The sequence below is a fragment of the Siphateles boraxobius genome, unplaced genomic scaffold (genome assembly GCF_051911475.1).
Source record: "Siphateles boraxobius isolate OS27281-9 unplaced genomic scaffold, OSU_SipBor_1 13, whole genome shotgun sequence".
NCBI classification, from domain to species: domain Eukaryota; kingdom Metazoa; phylum Chordata; class Actinopteri; order Cypriniformes; family Leuciscidae; genus Siphateles; species Siphateles boraxobius.
Window position 1 is genome coordinate 10,678,492 of NW_027508733.1, and position 17,241 is coordinate 10,695,732.

Here is a 17,241-nt window from a genome sequence, read left to right on the forward strand (position 1 = left end):
TTAGTGTGTCCTATACAGAGCATGGTTAACAGTATCTTCTCTTCCAAACACTCTTCTTTCAATCCCCACTTTATGCTGAATAGGTGTCTCCCTTTCGACTCTTTATTCTTGCTATTTTCAACTCAAAATAATTCAAATATTCATCCATATTGCTATCCACTCTTAGTATTAATTATTTAATTATTTCTTGACTTCTTTTTAAAAACGTATTATCCAAGTTTTCAATGCTATGGATTTTAGCAAAGGTTGTATCTAAGACTTCTGCATTTTCCTTATTTCTAATGGACATTTTCCCTTTCTCTTCTCTCCTGGGATCTGCTTATAGTTATTACTACCATTAATTTTCCTAATGATTCTCCATGTCACATGCTCCAATACAACCTATCTGCTTGCGACCAAATCTGGGTTCCACTTTATTCAGACATTCTACTAACTATAAGTAACTTTGCAACTAAATGTCAACTAACTGTCATTAAAGTATTAGTAGAGTGTTTGATTAATATCTGCTAACTCTTTATTTTGATGCTCCCCCAACAGATACTCTACTGACTAAGTAAATTGGCAACTAAGTCAACTTATTTTCCTAACCCCAACCCTAACACCTAGTCTACTAACAGTTTACTACAGTCCACTAATACTCTAATGAGAGTTAGTTGACATGTAGTTGCAAAGTTACTTATGGTTCGTAGAATGTCTGAAGTAGACTACCGAAATGAAGTGGAACCCAAATACAATCGACACCCACGGCCAGCTTTAGCACATTGCTTACAATGAGTGATTGAGCTGCTACTGTGTCTCATAATATCCAAATGTGTGTATCATTGTCCTCCTCACTACTGGATGCTACACATCCACGTAATATGGTTTATAACCAGACGAGGGAGAAATGGGTGAAACAGAATTCACAAAACCTACAGTTTTAGGCTTGCTTGAAATATTTTTCTTTTTCCAGGCTTCACAATCTGTGATCAGATGACCTGCCTCATACAGTAGAAACAAACCCGCCGCTCACTAGAGCGACATTTTGCGGATCTGCCCCCCTCCATACCCCCCGGCTAAATCTGGTATTAGCATCTCGTCCTCCATCTGCATTTCAGTACCATGGACAGCTACTTTTTAATCATACCTCCCCGCTGAAGAAAAAACACTTTGGTGGGTCAATACGAACTCATCAGCAAGAACCACCAAGATTTGATGAGCACAACCTTTGAAAATCTTCAATAAAATTAATTCTCAAGTTCTCAAGTGTTTACTTTTGTAACGGTCATCAGCTGGAGAGCCCTTTAGAGCCACCAGAGGGCATTCCACTTCAGTTTTTTTTTTCCTCACAACATTTGCCTTAACTCTCTGCCCGGACTCATCATCACTGATCACATTCACATGTTTGTCATTACCTTGTTTAGCTCACCCCTAATAAGCCTGGTTTTCACATTCAATCACTGTGTAGTGTTGTATGTTGTTGCACTGCATCTCTGAGAATTTCTTTGGTTCCCTGTATTTTGTTTTTTTGGATTCTCTGCTTTACAGTTATTGATGCTAGAGATTGCTTATGCCCTATATCAGAAATGTGTGGGGTTGGGACAATAGGCTTGTTCGACATCATGCATTTCCGCGTAGACTGATCGGTCGCTGACTTGAAGCAGTGCATGCCGGTTAGAAATTGTGTCCGACTTGAGACAGCGCCAACGCCACGTGACTGTGACGTTTGGCATCAAAGTAGCGCAAGAGCGATTCGAGAGAAGTTGGAGAGCCAGCGCAGTTTCTCCAGAGCGGCTGCAAGAGCTCTGATGACGACACAGCTGTTCCACGATTGGCCGGATTCACCACATGACAACTATCATGTGTGTTTCGTGTTTACACTCACACCTTTATTTCAACTAATCCTCATAAATCTGTGTTTTATAACAGTAAAATCTCTTTTCATGTAGTCAAGATGTTATAATGTGTCATGTTTATCAAAATAAAACTGATTAAAAAACATAGATCCCACTTCATTTGATAAGCTAATGTTGAACTTTATTCTTGTACAAACAGACACTGTTTTAAGGGGTAGGCTACATAAAGTATTGAATGAAAATCTCTCCAAACATCTGTGTATTGGACAAATATTGCATTTATTTCACTTCAGCTGTGGTAAAGTATGCAAACACCACGTGAGCGGTCACTACGGGAAGCAGAAAGTGTCCGACTTCACGTCTCTGTTTTCAGCTCCTCCTCGCCTGCACGCGGTAACTCTCGCCGATCGGTTACATCCAGCCGCAGCATATGTGAGACACCTAATATCGACCCTGGCAAAAAAAAGTGGTAGGGAATTGTTCCACCCAACAAATTACTATGATATTCGAGAAGCTGCTCACTGCTGAGAAAATGGGTGGAGCTTACATCAAGCTCCTCCTCACTCGAGCTCCAGCGAGGAGGAGGCTTGGAGTAAATTTAATTTGGGCCTAATGGGTGGAGCTAGAATATCTAACCACACCCTAACCAGAGAGGAGGAGCTGGTTGTCTTTTGACTGCAGTGAGTACCACTTTTCAGTTGTATGATACTGGTTTAACTGATAAATAGCTCCATCTAGTGTGTTTCTGAGAAACATCAGCTTAAGAAGCATCAACGAGCAGCATCTGCTGCAAAAATGGAGGCTGCATTTTCAGGACCACACTTCTAGGACCGCATTTCTAGGACCCGAGGTTTTTAGTGACAACGCCACCTACCGAATTAGAGGACCAGCGAAGATGGATGACATTCAGAGTGTGAGTATCAAATGCGAATCAATTTTTATTTGTTTAACTTTAAAAACAATTGTGATGCATTTCTTTGGAAAGTTAACGTTGCCAACGTGCTGGTGATTTGCTAAACAGTCTTGAACGCATAGCCATCATTAGCCTCTAATGCTGGAAAATGATTTGTTAGCACGTTCATTTAACGGAACTGTTGCATGATAAGCCTGTGTTTACTTATTTACAGCACAATAAACTGTAGCATGTTCGTTCTGAAAGCTTGTTAATTACTCATTGTTTTTCCATTTTAATTCAGTTAAAATAATCTTAATGTTTTCACTGTCACATGCTCACAGTCAGCCTGTTTAACGTTACCCACAATACATGTGTACGTCTCTTCATTTTGACATGGTTTTATAAAGTTGGTTGAGACATATCAGAGAGGCCATTATAATAATTGACTGTTAAAATCCCACGTGTTAGATTGTGTCATTTACTGTATACTGTAGGCTACTCTATATGGAGTGATATCAAGGACACAGCTCAGGGTAGGCAATAGTATGACAAAAGATAAATAAATAAATTGGTTAAGTACTAGGCTAAGGCCACATCACAATGTGTGCTTTAAATCTTATATATATATATATGGTCAGGAAAAGTCGTGTCAGTAATGTTATTTCTATTCAGATTTCTTGCATCTCTCTCCATTATTTTTTTTTCTCAGTTCAGATGGGCTTTATTGACATGAGTGTTAGAACCTTTGTTCCCACAACATCAAAATCTTTTTTTTTTTTTCAAATCTTTGAACAGTATGCAATAATTGTATTATGAACATTAATTGGTATGAAGATTGATATCATTATTTGTATCATTATCATTACTCTGTGGTAACTAAGATCTTTTAAATATGAAATTTAAAATTAGAGAGTAGAACATGTTCAACTAAATGTTCCTTATTTAATTCACTTCTCTTTCTCTCTCTTAGGAGTCAGTGATGATGTTGTCCATGTGTTTGTCCATCCATTGAAGTTCTGTCTATGTGGTTCACGTCATGATCAAATTTGTTTTTGTGTGTGTTCAAGTTCAGTTGTTATATATTATTTTGTAAAATATTTTGTGTTCAATTTCAGTTGTTATATATATTCTTTGTCATCCTGAAACATCTTGATTCATATATACCCCTCTTCGCTATACATTTGCACTGGGAACCTAAAGCTATTAGACGATTTCTATAGCATAAAAATAGTAAATCAAAGGATTAAAGCCCACTAAGTTTTTTTTTTTGCACAGTGGCTTGAAACTAAACACAGTCCCTTACTTACAACAGATGAGAGTTATCGTTTCTCTCCTTCTGTGTCAGAAACAGTTTCTTGTCATGTTTTTTTTAAGAGTCTTAAAAAGCTGTTTGCAGGTCAGGAAAAAACTTTTCACCTACAAGCTAAACACACCTGCTCTGAATACACATTCTCACCTACAAGCTGTTTGTCCACCCGACAGATCAAACCACATCTCTGAAAACCGACCACAGCTACTTTCAGTTTGACTTGGAAGATGAACGTCAGTGCAGTTGGTACTGTGAGATGCTAGTTGGTTTTAACTCTGTATTAACTCTTTTTACAGGATTCACATAGACTGAGTGTTTTGGCGAACAGCTTTATTAAATCAAGCGCTGAACAGTTAAAGAAAATGTTTCACACGCTTGTTTTGTTCTGTTTGTGCGGCTGGAGTCTAATTGGTAAGTTATAAAAACATTTTAATGGTTTAATGTCTTTCCATTTCAGAGCAATAAAGCTGCTACTGTTTAGATTATATATATTTAGATTAGATTATTTTCATCTGTTGACTCCTGTACCAGATGAATAATTATGGTGAGATCTACTAGCTTTGAATTCAAGTTCCATAATTACATTTTTAATACTTCTGCAGTTTTCATAAACAGACAAATATCATGGAAATTCATTTGTCAAAATGCTCATGAACCCATCAGAGAATCAGTGAGCCTGTTTTATCTACTGATATAACCGTCTTATTTATTTTAAAATAATTCTTGAAAATATCCAGCATAATTAAACTTGTAGCTTCATGCTGAAGTTTTCATGTATTTGTTTTCAGTACATTACGTAATTTTAAGCAATGATTTTGCTGCAGATAACTTTAAAACAGAGACCAAATTATTGATTCATAACAACATCTGTCTGTTTATATATCTCACATTTAATTTTGTGTAGGGTCTCCATTGCTGTTGTGAATGTATTTCAGTTCATATGTTAATGACAAAAACTACAGCTGATTTCAGGCTTTGTAAAACAACGAGATTCTTAATCTATTTAAAACATGTTCATGTTCTCCAGGTGTGTTTGGTGATCAGATAAATGGAATACAGTCAGTGTCAGTGATGGAGGGAGATTCAGTTCTTTTACACACTGATGTTACTGAAATACATGAAGACGATGACATAGAGTGGAAATTTAGAGATAAAAACTCCCTCATTACTAAGAACCAAATCTTCCCCACATCTGATGTTCCTGATGGGAGATTCAGAGACAGACTGAAGCTGGACGATCAAACTGGATCGCTGACCATCACAAACACCACAACTGAACATACTGGAGTTTATCAACTAGAGATAACTGGAGTAAAACTGACATCAAAAACATTCAATGTTTCTGTCTATGGTGAGCATTTCTTCTATCTTATTATTGTTTTATAAACAATACCTTGACCTTTAAACTATCTGATTTATTATATTTTATTATTATTGTATAGTTTAATAATAATAATAATAATTTGTAATTACCTTTCCAACACCCAAGGTTGCTTTACAAAGATAGGTTAAGGAACAGAACAAAATTAATATCAACATCAAAGCACAATACACAAACCAAGAGATACAAACAAAGAGAGATTCAAACAACTAACATGAATAACAAGGTACAATTTACAGACTAAGAGCTGAAGAGTAATATTCAGAGAAAAAAACATGTTTTTTTTTCTTCTGAATATTACTCTTAGCTCTCAGTCTGTAAATCTCCCTCCATCACTGACACTGACTGTATTTCAAGAGCGTAAGAAACTAACAGGAACATAAGGCTGAATAGGATCAAGGTTATGGAGAGCTTTATAAGTGAGGATTAGTATCTTGAAGTTTATACGCAGGGAAACCGGAAGCCACTGATGGTGGCAATTGAAGTAATGTGTTTATTCTTTGTTGTGTGAGTGATCAAGCGAGCTGCAGAGTTTTGAACATATTGTAATTGTTTTATAGTTTTAGTTGAAAGGCCATAAAGAAGTGAGTTACAGTAATCTAGTTGACATGTGACAAAGACATGTATTACGGTTTCAGCATCTTGCAGACTAAAAGGAGATCGAATATGAGAGATATTACGTAGGTGGAAAATTGCTATATTTACCACTTTACCAATGTGATCATTAAATGAAAGTGTGGACTCAATGAGATCAGCAAGATTTCAAACTGTGGTATAGGGGTAATTAACAAGTCACCATCCAAATATGTCAGTTGACCGGAAAATTTAGATACAACAGAATTAGTTCCTTGATGCAAGTTGTCATTGTAAGCAGCGGAAACACTGAGGTGGGAGGTATGTTAAAAATAAATCTGAATGTCTTCAGCATAACAGTGGAAGTTAAACCCATAGCGTTTAAGAATTTATCAAATTGGTAACATAAATAGTGACAAGAAGAGGGCCCAAGACAGAACCTTGAGGGACACCACACTGATGGATTTGTTGGATGGTTTGTGCTTCTGGTATATAAAAATTTTTTGCCTCGCTGTCAGAAAGGAGTCAAAGGCTGTGTCAGTAATTCCAATCTCATGACTAACAATGTCAAAAGCTGAGCTGAGGTCTAACAAAAGGAGAGTGATAAGAGAGCCAGAATTAGAAGCGTTGAGGAGATCATTAAGAAACTAAACCAAAGTTGTTTCAGTTCTGTGTAAAGGACGAAAGCCAGACTGGAAAGACTCATAGCGGTCATGTGCTGTTAAATAAGCCTGTAAATGGCAGGCAACAACTTTTTTCAAATATTTTAGAGAAAAAAGAGAGGTTTGAAATAGGCATAAACAGGCACAGAATAAACCCTCATTCAACACACTGAACTGAAAATATTATTATTAGATTGTTCAATATTATTTTTTGTTGTCATATTTTCCAGCTCGTCTGCCTGTTCCTGTCATCATCAGAGATTGCACTTCATCATCATCATCAACTAACTGTTCATTGGTGTGTTCATCAGTGTTGAATGTGAGTGATGTGACTCTCTCCTGGTACGCAGGAATGAGTGTATTGTCCAGCATCAGTGTGTGTGATCTCAGCATCAGTCTCTCTCTACCTCTGGAGGTGGAATATCAGGGTAAAAACACCTACAGCTGTGTGCTGAACAATCCCATCAGCAACCAGACCACACATCTGGACATCAACACACTCTGTCACACATGTGCAGGTACCACAGCACTGATGATATTACTGTTTATGCACTCATTTACTTAATGACTATCTTAATCATCTCATCCACTCTCCTTCACTTCATCCATTCCCCAGTGTCTCTGATAGTGTTGATCTCTGCTGCTGCTGCTGCTGGATCTCTGATGATTATATCTACAGTCGTGATCTTCAACATCTGCAGGAGACGCAGAAAAACTGATCAAGAAGGCAAGAGTTATATACTGCTTTTAAAACAAATAACAATACGTTTTATTATTATAATTATTATATAAACAAATAAGTATTATAACAGATACTAATACATATTTTAATTGTTTTTGATAAATATCCCTATATTTTATATATAGAACTAAATGTGTATTTGCATTTTCTGTATATTACATTATGCACGTCTATATATAATGACACTGAACACCACTCTTTACAAATCACACTGGAAATATTGACATAGAAATGCAGATCTACATTATTTCAATAATAAACCAACTTTTGTGTAAAGATGAAGCATTCTGTTGGTGTACAAATGAACATTGATATGATTGATGCTGTTTCACTTTGAGTTATGATAAAAACTGCAGCATTCTATATTTAATCAATTACATTAATGCTTTAACTCACAAAGAAGTCACAAAGAAACAGATCTAGATGAGATTGAGTTTTGTTGTTTTAATGCATCTATTGTTGTTGTTGCTAAAACAGTTCAGACTCGTGAAGAAGAGATAACATACGCTGTTCCCACATTCCACAAAAGAAAAGCACATAAATTGGTAAGAGAATTTATTCCTAATTTATGTTCTGTGTCTGTGAATACGTTTAGGAGATACAAAGGTTGAGATCCAAATGCAGCATTTATTGAGTAATCCAGAATCGTAATCTAAACACAGGCAAAGGGTCAAGCTCAGAAGGCAGTCAAAACAAGCCAAGCTATGAGGAACAGCTGATGACAATCATGGTTGATTAGTCCCGGTAGTGGGTTATGGGTAATGTAGTCCGGGGTGCCCTCTGGTTGCTATAAAGGGCACCCCAGCTGTTAATCGTGACAAGCTCATTATTCAATGCCAGAAACACTCAAAAAAAATGCTTGGAGTAAAAAATATATATATTTTTTTAATTTTAAAGCAATCGAGAAGCATTGAAAGACTGCATGATATTACAAAAATATATATTTATATATATATTTAAATTTTAAATCTTAAACAGTCTAACAGGAAACTGAAACCTTCAGGAAATGATGCACATATTTTTGCTCATTTGCACGACCATGTCCATGAGCAAATGCTTTTTTTAAAATCAGTCAAACCTAAGTTATAACATAATTCTATTGCAAATTGACCATCTTTTTTTCCCCCACATGTGGCAGATTGGATCTTGTTACAGTAAAATCTCATATCAGATCAGATTTTTAGTGTCCACTTTGTATTTACTTCAATACATTTGTGAATCATTGAAGTCAGAAAGTCACATATGTCACAACAAAATAATCTATCTGTCTAAGATGTCTCTATGTCTGCTGTAAGGCTCACTTCTGATGTTTGTTTTTAATATTATCATCTCTTGTTATGTATTATTTTACAGAATGTTAAAGAGAAAGACCATGTTGAGTATGCACCTATTGCCATGACATGATGAACTGACAACCACTACATGTCTCATCAGGAAATCACAGCGGACATGCAGTAGGATCATTCTTTAAGTGTGGTACTTTAAGATGGACTCCTAAAAACTTTTTAACATACATTTTTCAAGGACTTTTTTTAGATAACACATTATCTAAATCATTTGGCACATTGCAGCATTTTCATGTTTGACTTTAAGTTTGAGTTTGTTTGTTTTTTGTCTTAAAGAGACCATGTGTGTACATCTCTTTTCTTTTCTTTTTTTAAGTGCAAAATGTTGGTGCAAAAAAATCATCAAAAGGAGTGGAGACCGCTGTGGTCTCATGCATTCACATCTGTACAGAAATGTTGTTTGATCCGTTGGACAAACAGGTTATGCATGAGCTTGTAACTGCTAGGTGTTTGTGCTAATGGTAGTGTGAGAGTGTGTCTGAGGTGTCAATAGCGTGTGGTTGAAGGTTTTTTTCCATTCCTGCTCACATAAAACTGTCTTGCTTTAGACAAAACACCTTTACTACAAAATACTAAATCCAACATAAAAAACCCCCATCAAACCAAAGAGAGATGTTACTGCGTGAATGTGAAATATATGAAATATGGAAAATACTCCAATATTTATTTGTATTTTAATTAATTTATCTATATTTTAACTTTATTTCTGATTATCCGCTTGTAGCATGACATCAAAGTAATAACTGATGACTCCTTTCAACAGATAGGCAACTAAGACCAAATGATAAACACTTTGATGACAAATCTATGATACCACTTATGATGTATAGAATGCCACCTACAAGAAGTTCATCAATCTGTAGAGGTGTTTGTTGAAGTGGAATGTCACACATCTCCAAAATGCTGCAACAAAATAGAGCTTCTTCTTTGGTTGTTAATGGCATCATTGGAGTTGCATTACTGCCATTTTCTGGTTCTAGTTATTTCCCATATACTTTATTCATCATTTTCTTGTCATTAGTCCAGTTTTAGTCAGAAAGCAAATGAAATATTTAATTCCTTGTTCACAGTCCATTATACTCTTTACTCTTTTCCCCCCACACTATACTCTTTCCTTCTGATCTTGAAAGGCTGATGACTGCTTCTATACCCTCTTTTTGCAGTGCTTTCTTAGCTATTTTGTCTACCTTTTCATAATACCCATATGTGATGGGACCCACATAAAGTCATCACCTTTATTCTTTATTTTTATAGACATAATATCATAAAAAACCTCCTGATGATTCTTAACCATACCGGTCTTGAGACTCTGCCGTTCAGAGACAGAGTCGCTGCAAAGTAAAGTTTTTTAACTTGTGCATTCCATCCATTCTAATGCCATAAAAATGGCAAACAGCTCAACAGCATATATACTTAAATGATCTGATTTTCTCCTGATCAGATCTCACTCTTCTGGCTGGAAACTACAGTTGCAGCGCCTGTAACTACTGTTATCGGGTCTCTAGATCCATCTGTAAAAACTTGCTTAAAATTGATGTAGTTTTGGTTCACATGTCTATAAAATTCACTCAGCACATCAACTTGATTGTTTACTATCTTGGTCTGTAATACCTACAAATCCACTATTGGAGTGTCAAACTTACCATACCATAGTTTTACAAAACTCCTTTCCATATACTTCCAAGTCACATGCTACATCATCTCCTACAAAACAATTTTCCCCCTTTCCCTTTTCCCAATACCGGCACATCCGGGAACTTAACTGTCAGTTTCGTTCCCGCCCCCTTTTAGGAGAAAACAAACTAGACTTCCCATAGACTTCAATACAAAATAACGGCACAAACCAACGTCCGTACACAGCCGGCAGGCGTGAATAACTTAAGAAATCACTAATATAAAACATGTCAAGTAATTATATGTCCACCCTGCCTGCCATAGAGCGTGAAAGATACATCAACAAACTTAATTTGGTCAATTTAAAAATTGTGTCCCGTCATTCTCCCAGCGTCAAATTGGTGTAACAACCCCACCCAGTGGGGTTATATATACTATAAGATATATAATGTAGCCTATATTATAAGACATAATATATAGCCTATATTTAAAAATGTTTACTTTAAAAAACAAAGTAGGAGGAGGATGCATTCCAAGCTCGGAAGTCATCAGTGCAATGTTTCATTTCCTGTCTCCTGAGAGACCTTCATTTGTATGATTTTTGAAGGCATGTAGGCTATAGGCTAGATGTATCTTTCACTGCCTTTGATATCCCACAAACCTTTGCTTTTCATTCTGTGTCTGTGACAGTAAGATTGCGTCTGAAAGTTGTGGCTGATCGTCAGTCCGTGTGTAAATGTACATTTTTCATCAACGTTAACTTTTCCACTTATGATTAGCAATAAATTACTATTGTAGTCATTAAATATTCTCTTAGTTTTCTCCCAAGCTCGCTTTATTTTACTGTACATTATTAAACCTCAGAAGTCTTACCGAAATCAGTTTCGTGAGTCATTGGCTGATAGGGCAGCGGGGCAGCACTGCATACGTTTTCGGACGCAGCCGATCGTTTCTGTCTAATCACGTGGGTGATTCTCCCACTAATCTCGCTAATCATGATTCGCTTTACGTCGAAATGTTCGAAGTTCGAACCCAAAAATGAAAATTCTGTCAGTATTTACTCACCCTCATATTGTTCAAATCCCGTAAGACCTGTGTTCATCTTCAGAACACGAATTAAGATATTTTTGATGAAATCTGAGAGTTGGATCACTCTTCAGGGATTGAAACTTGTCGGTCTCGAAAAGTTATTAAAGACATTGTTAAAATAGTCCAAGTGACTACAGTGGCTCAATCTTAAGTTTATCAAGCAACGAGAATACTTTTTGTGCGCAAAAACAAACAAAAATAACGACTTTATTTCAACTATTCATTTCCTTCTCTGTTGGCCTCAGTTAGAGCTACGTCACATGTAGGCTCACTATTGGCCAACGCTGGTCGTGTGCGTGATGCGTGTGACGTACAACAACAGAAGCTTACGCTGTTACACTAGTGAACTGACTTGAGGGCCAGAGAGAAGGAAATGAATAGTTGAAATAAAGTCCTTATTTTTGTTTTGTTTTTTCGCACAAAAAGTATTCTCGAGGCCGGCAAGTTCAATCCCTGAAGAAGCCTATGGACTAGTATGGAGGAGTGATCCAGCTCTCAGATTTCATCAAAAATATCTTAATTCGTGTTCCGAAGATGAACGAAGGTCTTACGGGGCTGGAACAACATGAGGGTGAGTAAATACTGACAGAATTTTCATTTTTGGGTGAACTATCCCTTTAACGAGTCATACAAGTAGCCTAATATGAAGAATATAAAATATTTCACGCAAAATGCATGCCATGTAACTCTGTTAGCCATAGCCTGGTGTACATTATTCCTTCTATTACATCATATTGAATATATTACCTTATTGGTAAATTCATTTATCAGAAGGAGAAATTCAACCCTTAGGCTATTTTTGTGCACATAACATTGAGACTATGGAGATTGGCTGCTTCTGCCCTTATGAAAATGAACCATAGTTTTATAGTAAAACTGTAGTAGGCTAACAATGTTTTTCATTTGGCAGATTGATTACCATTGTATAATCAGTTTTACTAAACCATATCGTAGCAAAGCCATTGTTAATTTGGGGTTACCATGGCTATTATAATCATGTTTTATTTTTATATGATTAATTTCATATGGTAAGGGTTCTGATTGAGGTTTTTCCACAAGATTTAACCTGCTTTATTTTCACTCTCGAAGTTTTGAATCTTTTCAAAGAAAAATATTATAATCTAAAAAAAAAAATACGTATACATAATACATATAGAGTTGCTTTAAAATGGGTCCGCCTTCAAAGTTTAAAATATATACAATTATTTGTACTTTACTAGAGCACCATCTAGTGTCCTAACCAGGAACTCACATTCCAAAGATATGCATAAACCCTCATCAGCTTTTAAAATAACAGTCGAGTAGACTCATGTGTTTATAAGGCTATGGATTAATTTGAACAGCTTGTGTGAATGTCAAAGGTTCAATCCTAAAATGTTAAAGATGAAAGTTCAGTCTATGTTGTGTTAAAATCACAATGACACACAATTATGACTCTATAAATGATTCATTATTTGCAAAGTTTCTGATAAACTCAAAACAATTGCAAAAAAATTGCAAACAAACATTGTTCATTTAAGAAAATAGATTTTATATAGCCTCAACTATACTTTTTTTTTATTTTTTTTTTATTTATTTTTTTTTATACAGGTACAGCTTTCTGATATACGTGACTCTGGAAACAGATCAAGCAGGATAAACCTGAGAAAGAAGAGAGATTTGAACAATTACAAGTCTTTTTTCTTGTCCTGTCACAATGGGTTGCAGAAAACTCACAACAATAGAGTAGCAAACAAATACAGTATTTAATAATTAATCTAAACAATGAACACAGAATTCACTGGAATTAGTTTAGAAAAACAACTTCCTAAAACACAAACAACACTGAACAAAGAACTGATAGATCAGAAGCTAATACGTTTTCTTATGGAACAGTTCTTTTCTCTCCGTTTTGGCCTTCCGTCCACACTGAGACGGTGTTTTTGTCCTGTGAATACTGAGCTTTTTGTTGTGTTGTGCCTGTTATGTGCTATTCACTTTCTCACTGTTGCTAGAGATATGTTACTTTGCACACTCTTCATATCACAGTCCTGCAAAGATGGCAGAAACTGTACTCACAAATGCTGTCCTATGGCAAAACAATCCGGCATATAATGTCGACTGAGATCGACCTGGACACATCAGTGAATGGTGGGATATTTTGCTAAAAAAAATTAAATCTATCAGAATATCATGAGAACTTTGTATGTTCTGTCTTTATCTCAATGACCTTTTATGAGGTTTTACACGTGCAGTAAGGTGAATTGATTGTTATCCGATGTTTCAGTGTGAATGAGAAACTTTTGGAAAATGCATGAAAACGCTAGTGTGAACAGAGAGCGTTTTGAAATGAAAACGATGTTTTCAAATGTATCCGGATTAATGTAGACATAGCCTTAAATACACATTTAGTAAACAATGAAACAGGGAACAGGTGTGAAACTCAAATCAGCAACCAATATAACTAACAATGGCAGGGAACATGGGGAAACAGGAACAGAGCAAAACCAAACTAAAACACAAATGAGCTAACAGAACTAAACAAACCCTAACAAACAGATGGTGTTTAAAACTGGGGTGAAACATACTCTATTATTACATCCGCCAGTATTATTATTTATGTTTCCTGTTCATTATCCTGGAATGTGGCGGTAGAGACTGGACCCAGAATGCAGAAAATGCAGGTGCATGCGATCATTTCCATCACACAGTGATCATTTTATAGAATCCTTACATAAAAAAAACAAAAAAACTTTGAAAAAATATAACACAGCCAAACATGCTTCATGAACAGAACTGAAAGAAATGGAGATGGACAAAACAAACTATCTATAAATGGACAAATAATGTGAAATTGTGAATCTTTACCTTGAACGCCCCACAGGTTCTTCCTTTTGCAAGAACTTGGCGTAACAAAACTGATCAACATCTCAAATGCTTAAAGGCAGAATATTACAATTTACAAAATACAAAGAAGAACAATTCAATTTTTGCACATTTCAACAGTGAAGGCATTTAGTAAAGTAAACATCTGAAATCTTTTTTTAAAGTAATATTCATGTTTTATCAATAAACACATTTATAAAATGTAAAAAAGCTTATGCAGCAGCCCATGCTGGACTTGAACCTTCAAGCACAACCACAAAGCTTTGACACCCCAATAATAGCAGGTGTTAACAGGTCCTTAGAGTGGACCAATCTGGTTGAGAAAGGGAGACTTTCTGGTTAAAATAGATGTAGGGACACCAGCATCCAAAATGCAACATACTGGCACTGAGAAGATTTTCACACTGTGAAGAGCACTTGCATCTTGCAATATTAATGATTATGAATCTGATCAAAAAAAGATCAGTGCATTATTATATCTTGTGGAACAAATGCTGCTGCTAATTGTTAACAGAGATATAGACAGTTCTGCATCGTTCCTATCAGGATTCCTTTAGTAGCTCCAATGATCTTCTCTACAGTCCCCCGATCTTTGCTCTGCTGTCCCCCCGACACTCTTATCATCCTTCAGCTCGTGCAGTGTAGTCAGGAGAGTGCGGTAAGCTGCAGTGACGTGTTTAATGGACATGTCACGGGTACACCACCTTGTAGGGACTTCTTGGAGAATCAAATCCAGTGAGTGGTTGCTGCAATGCACATAAAGTGAGTGCGGGTTTAACTCTTTAAGCCGAGCTTGCACACCTGAAAAACGTCTCAGGTTACGTCTGTAACCATAGTTCCCCGAGAAAGGGAACTCGCGATGCGTCGAACGCTTTGGGAACGCCCCCGGAGTGAATGCGTCTGAAGCATCTATGTCAACTAGTCCAATGGAAAGAATGAGCGTCACGGGCGGGTGACATCATGACCAGGAAGTGATAAAAGCACATCCGGTGCAAACCGGCATTAGCTTCGAAAAATTGCCGAAGCAAGCCGATCACAGGGATGCAGGAAGTATGGCAGGGTGACGCATCATCTCGTTCCCTTTCTCAGGGAACTATGGTTACAGACGTAACCTGAGACGTTCCCTATCGAGGGAACTCGCGATGCGTTGAACGCTTTGGGAACGAGAATACACAAAACGCCAGACTTACAAGTAACTGAGTGTCAGACTGTTGTAGCTAAGCACTAAGCACCTGAGAACCTGGGGAAGCATTCAGGTCTAAGCTGTAAAACCTAACGAATGTGAGCGGTGAGGACCAGCCTGCCGCATCACAAACGTCTTGAAGAGAAACCCCAAATAACAAGGCTTTAGAAGCCGCCATACCACTAGTAGAATGAGCTGTGACCGCCAAAGGACACGGCTGGTCAGAATACTCGTATGCAAGTGAAATAGCTTCAACTATCCACTTACTAACCGTCTGTTTAGAAGCAGGAAGACCTTTCTTAGGAGATCCAAAGCAAATAAATAACTGGTCGGACTTCCTCCATGAAGAAGTCCGATGAACATAAGTGTCCAGTGCTCGCACTGGACACACGAGGTTCAGCCTTTCCTGGTCCGCAGAAGTAAAAGGAGGAGGACAGAAAGCCTGCAGCACAATAGGCCTCGGAATCAAGGTCGGCACCTTAGGGAGGTATCAGTTTTGGATATAGGAAAGCCTTGACCATCCCCGGTGCAAACTCAAGGCAGGTGGGGGAAACCGAAAGGGCCTGAAGATCTACAACTCTCTTTAGGGACGAAAAAGCTTGCAGAAAGATAGTCTTAAGGGTAAGAAACTTCTCTGAAACCGAATCTAAGGGCTCGAATGGAACCCTAGACAGGCCTTCTAGTACTATAGCAAGATCCCAAGCTGGCACCTTAGTGCGAATTGCAGGCCTCAGCCTCAGTGTGCCACGAAGGAAACGTGTAATCAGGGGGTCTCGACCCAAAGATGTACCCCCCACAAGAGCGTGGTAAGCCGCAATGGCCGCCACGTAGACCTTGAGCGTGCAGGACATAGACCTGACGTAAAGCGCTCCTGCAGGAACTCGAGTACTGTATTCACAGAACAGTTAACCGGATCCCACTGATGTCGGTGACACCATACAGAAAAAACTCTCCACTTAAGCGCATTAATTTCCTAGTAGCTGGAGCTCTGGAGCTTAGAATGGTCTCAACCACCTCAGTTGAAAGACCACTCTCTATTAGTTGGGCCCCCTCAAAGGCCAAACCCACAGGTTCCACATCTCTGGTCGAGGGTGAAATATTGTGCCCCCGGCCTGAGACCGAAGGTCTCTCCTGATCGGGATCTCCAAGGGAGGACCGTCTTAGAGATGGATCAGGTCCGTAAACCAGATCCGACTTGGCCAGCGTGGTGCTACTAGCAGTAGGCTTATTCCGTACCGGCGGACTCGCTCCAGAACTCCTGGGAGCAGAGCAACAGGGGGAAACGCGTACAGACGTAGCCTCGGCCACGTCTGTACCATAGCATCCAGCCCCAGGGGGGCTGGGTGAGTAAGGGAGAACCACAGTGGACAGTGCGTTGTGTGCTGAGGCGCAAACAGATCCACCTCTGCTCGGCCGTAAAACTCCCAAATTTTCCCCACTGCCTCGGGGTGGAGTCTCCAGTCCCCTGGCCTCAGCTCCTGCCTCGACAGGATGTCTGTTGCAATATTCTGGTCCCCAGGAATATATACTGCCCTCAGGGAGAGTACCTTCCCCAGAGACCACAGGAGGATCTGGTGCGCCAGTTTGCAAAGCGGACGCGAACGCAGACCCCCCTGGCGGTTCAGATAAGAGACCACTGATGTGTTGTCTGTACGGACAGGCACATGATGGCCCTTCAGGTCTGGGAGGAACTGCCTTAACGCATTGAAGACAGCCATCATCTCCAGGCAATTTATGTGCCAAGAAA

The 17,241-nt window shown here is 38.1% G+C and overlaps 2 protein-coding genes across 2 annotated transcripts in view; one reads left to right on the top strand and one right to left on the bottom strand.

Moving 5' to 3' along the window:
* Positions 1-2,628: 2,628 nt before the first annotated feature.
* Positions 2,629-10,323, top strand: LOC143735231 (SLAM family member 9-like). Its single transcript, XM_077225330.1, has 8 exons — positions 2,629-2,748; positions 3,701-3,784; positions 4,336-4,450; positions 5,067-5,390; positions 6,886-7,173; positions 7,272-7,382; positions 7,875-7,942; positions 8,751-10,323. The coding sequence occupies exons 2-8, from the start codon at positions 3,767-3,769 to the stop codon at positions 8,799-8,801; spliced, it is 975 nt and encodes a 324-aa protein (XP_077081445.1). The 5' UTR covers positions 2,629-2,748; positions 3,701-3,766; the 3' UTR covers positions 8,802-10,323.
* A 2,637-nt stretch (positions 10,324-12,960) lies between these two features.
* LOC143736380 (uncharacterized) overlaps positions 12,961-17,241 on the bottom strand; it is a 57,812-nt gene continuing 53,531 nt past the window's right edge. Inside the window, exon 14 of the mRNA XM_077227120.1 lies at positions 12,961-15,057. The gene's annotated coding sequence lies outside the window, so the exon portion shown is untranslated. The remainder of the gene's footprint in view (positions 15,058-17,241) is intronic.

Coding starts and splice junctions, on each gene's coding strand:
- LOC143735231 (XM_077225330.1), top strand. Junction 7,174..7,271: donor ACTCTGTCACACATGTGCAG/GTACCACAGCAC, acceptor TCCATTCCCCAG/TGTCTCTGATAGTGTTGATC. Junction 7,943..8,750: donor AAAGAAAAGCACATAAATTG/GTAAGAGAATTT, acceptor ATTATTTTACAG/AATGTTAAAGAGAAAGACCA.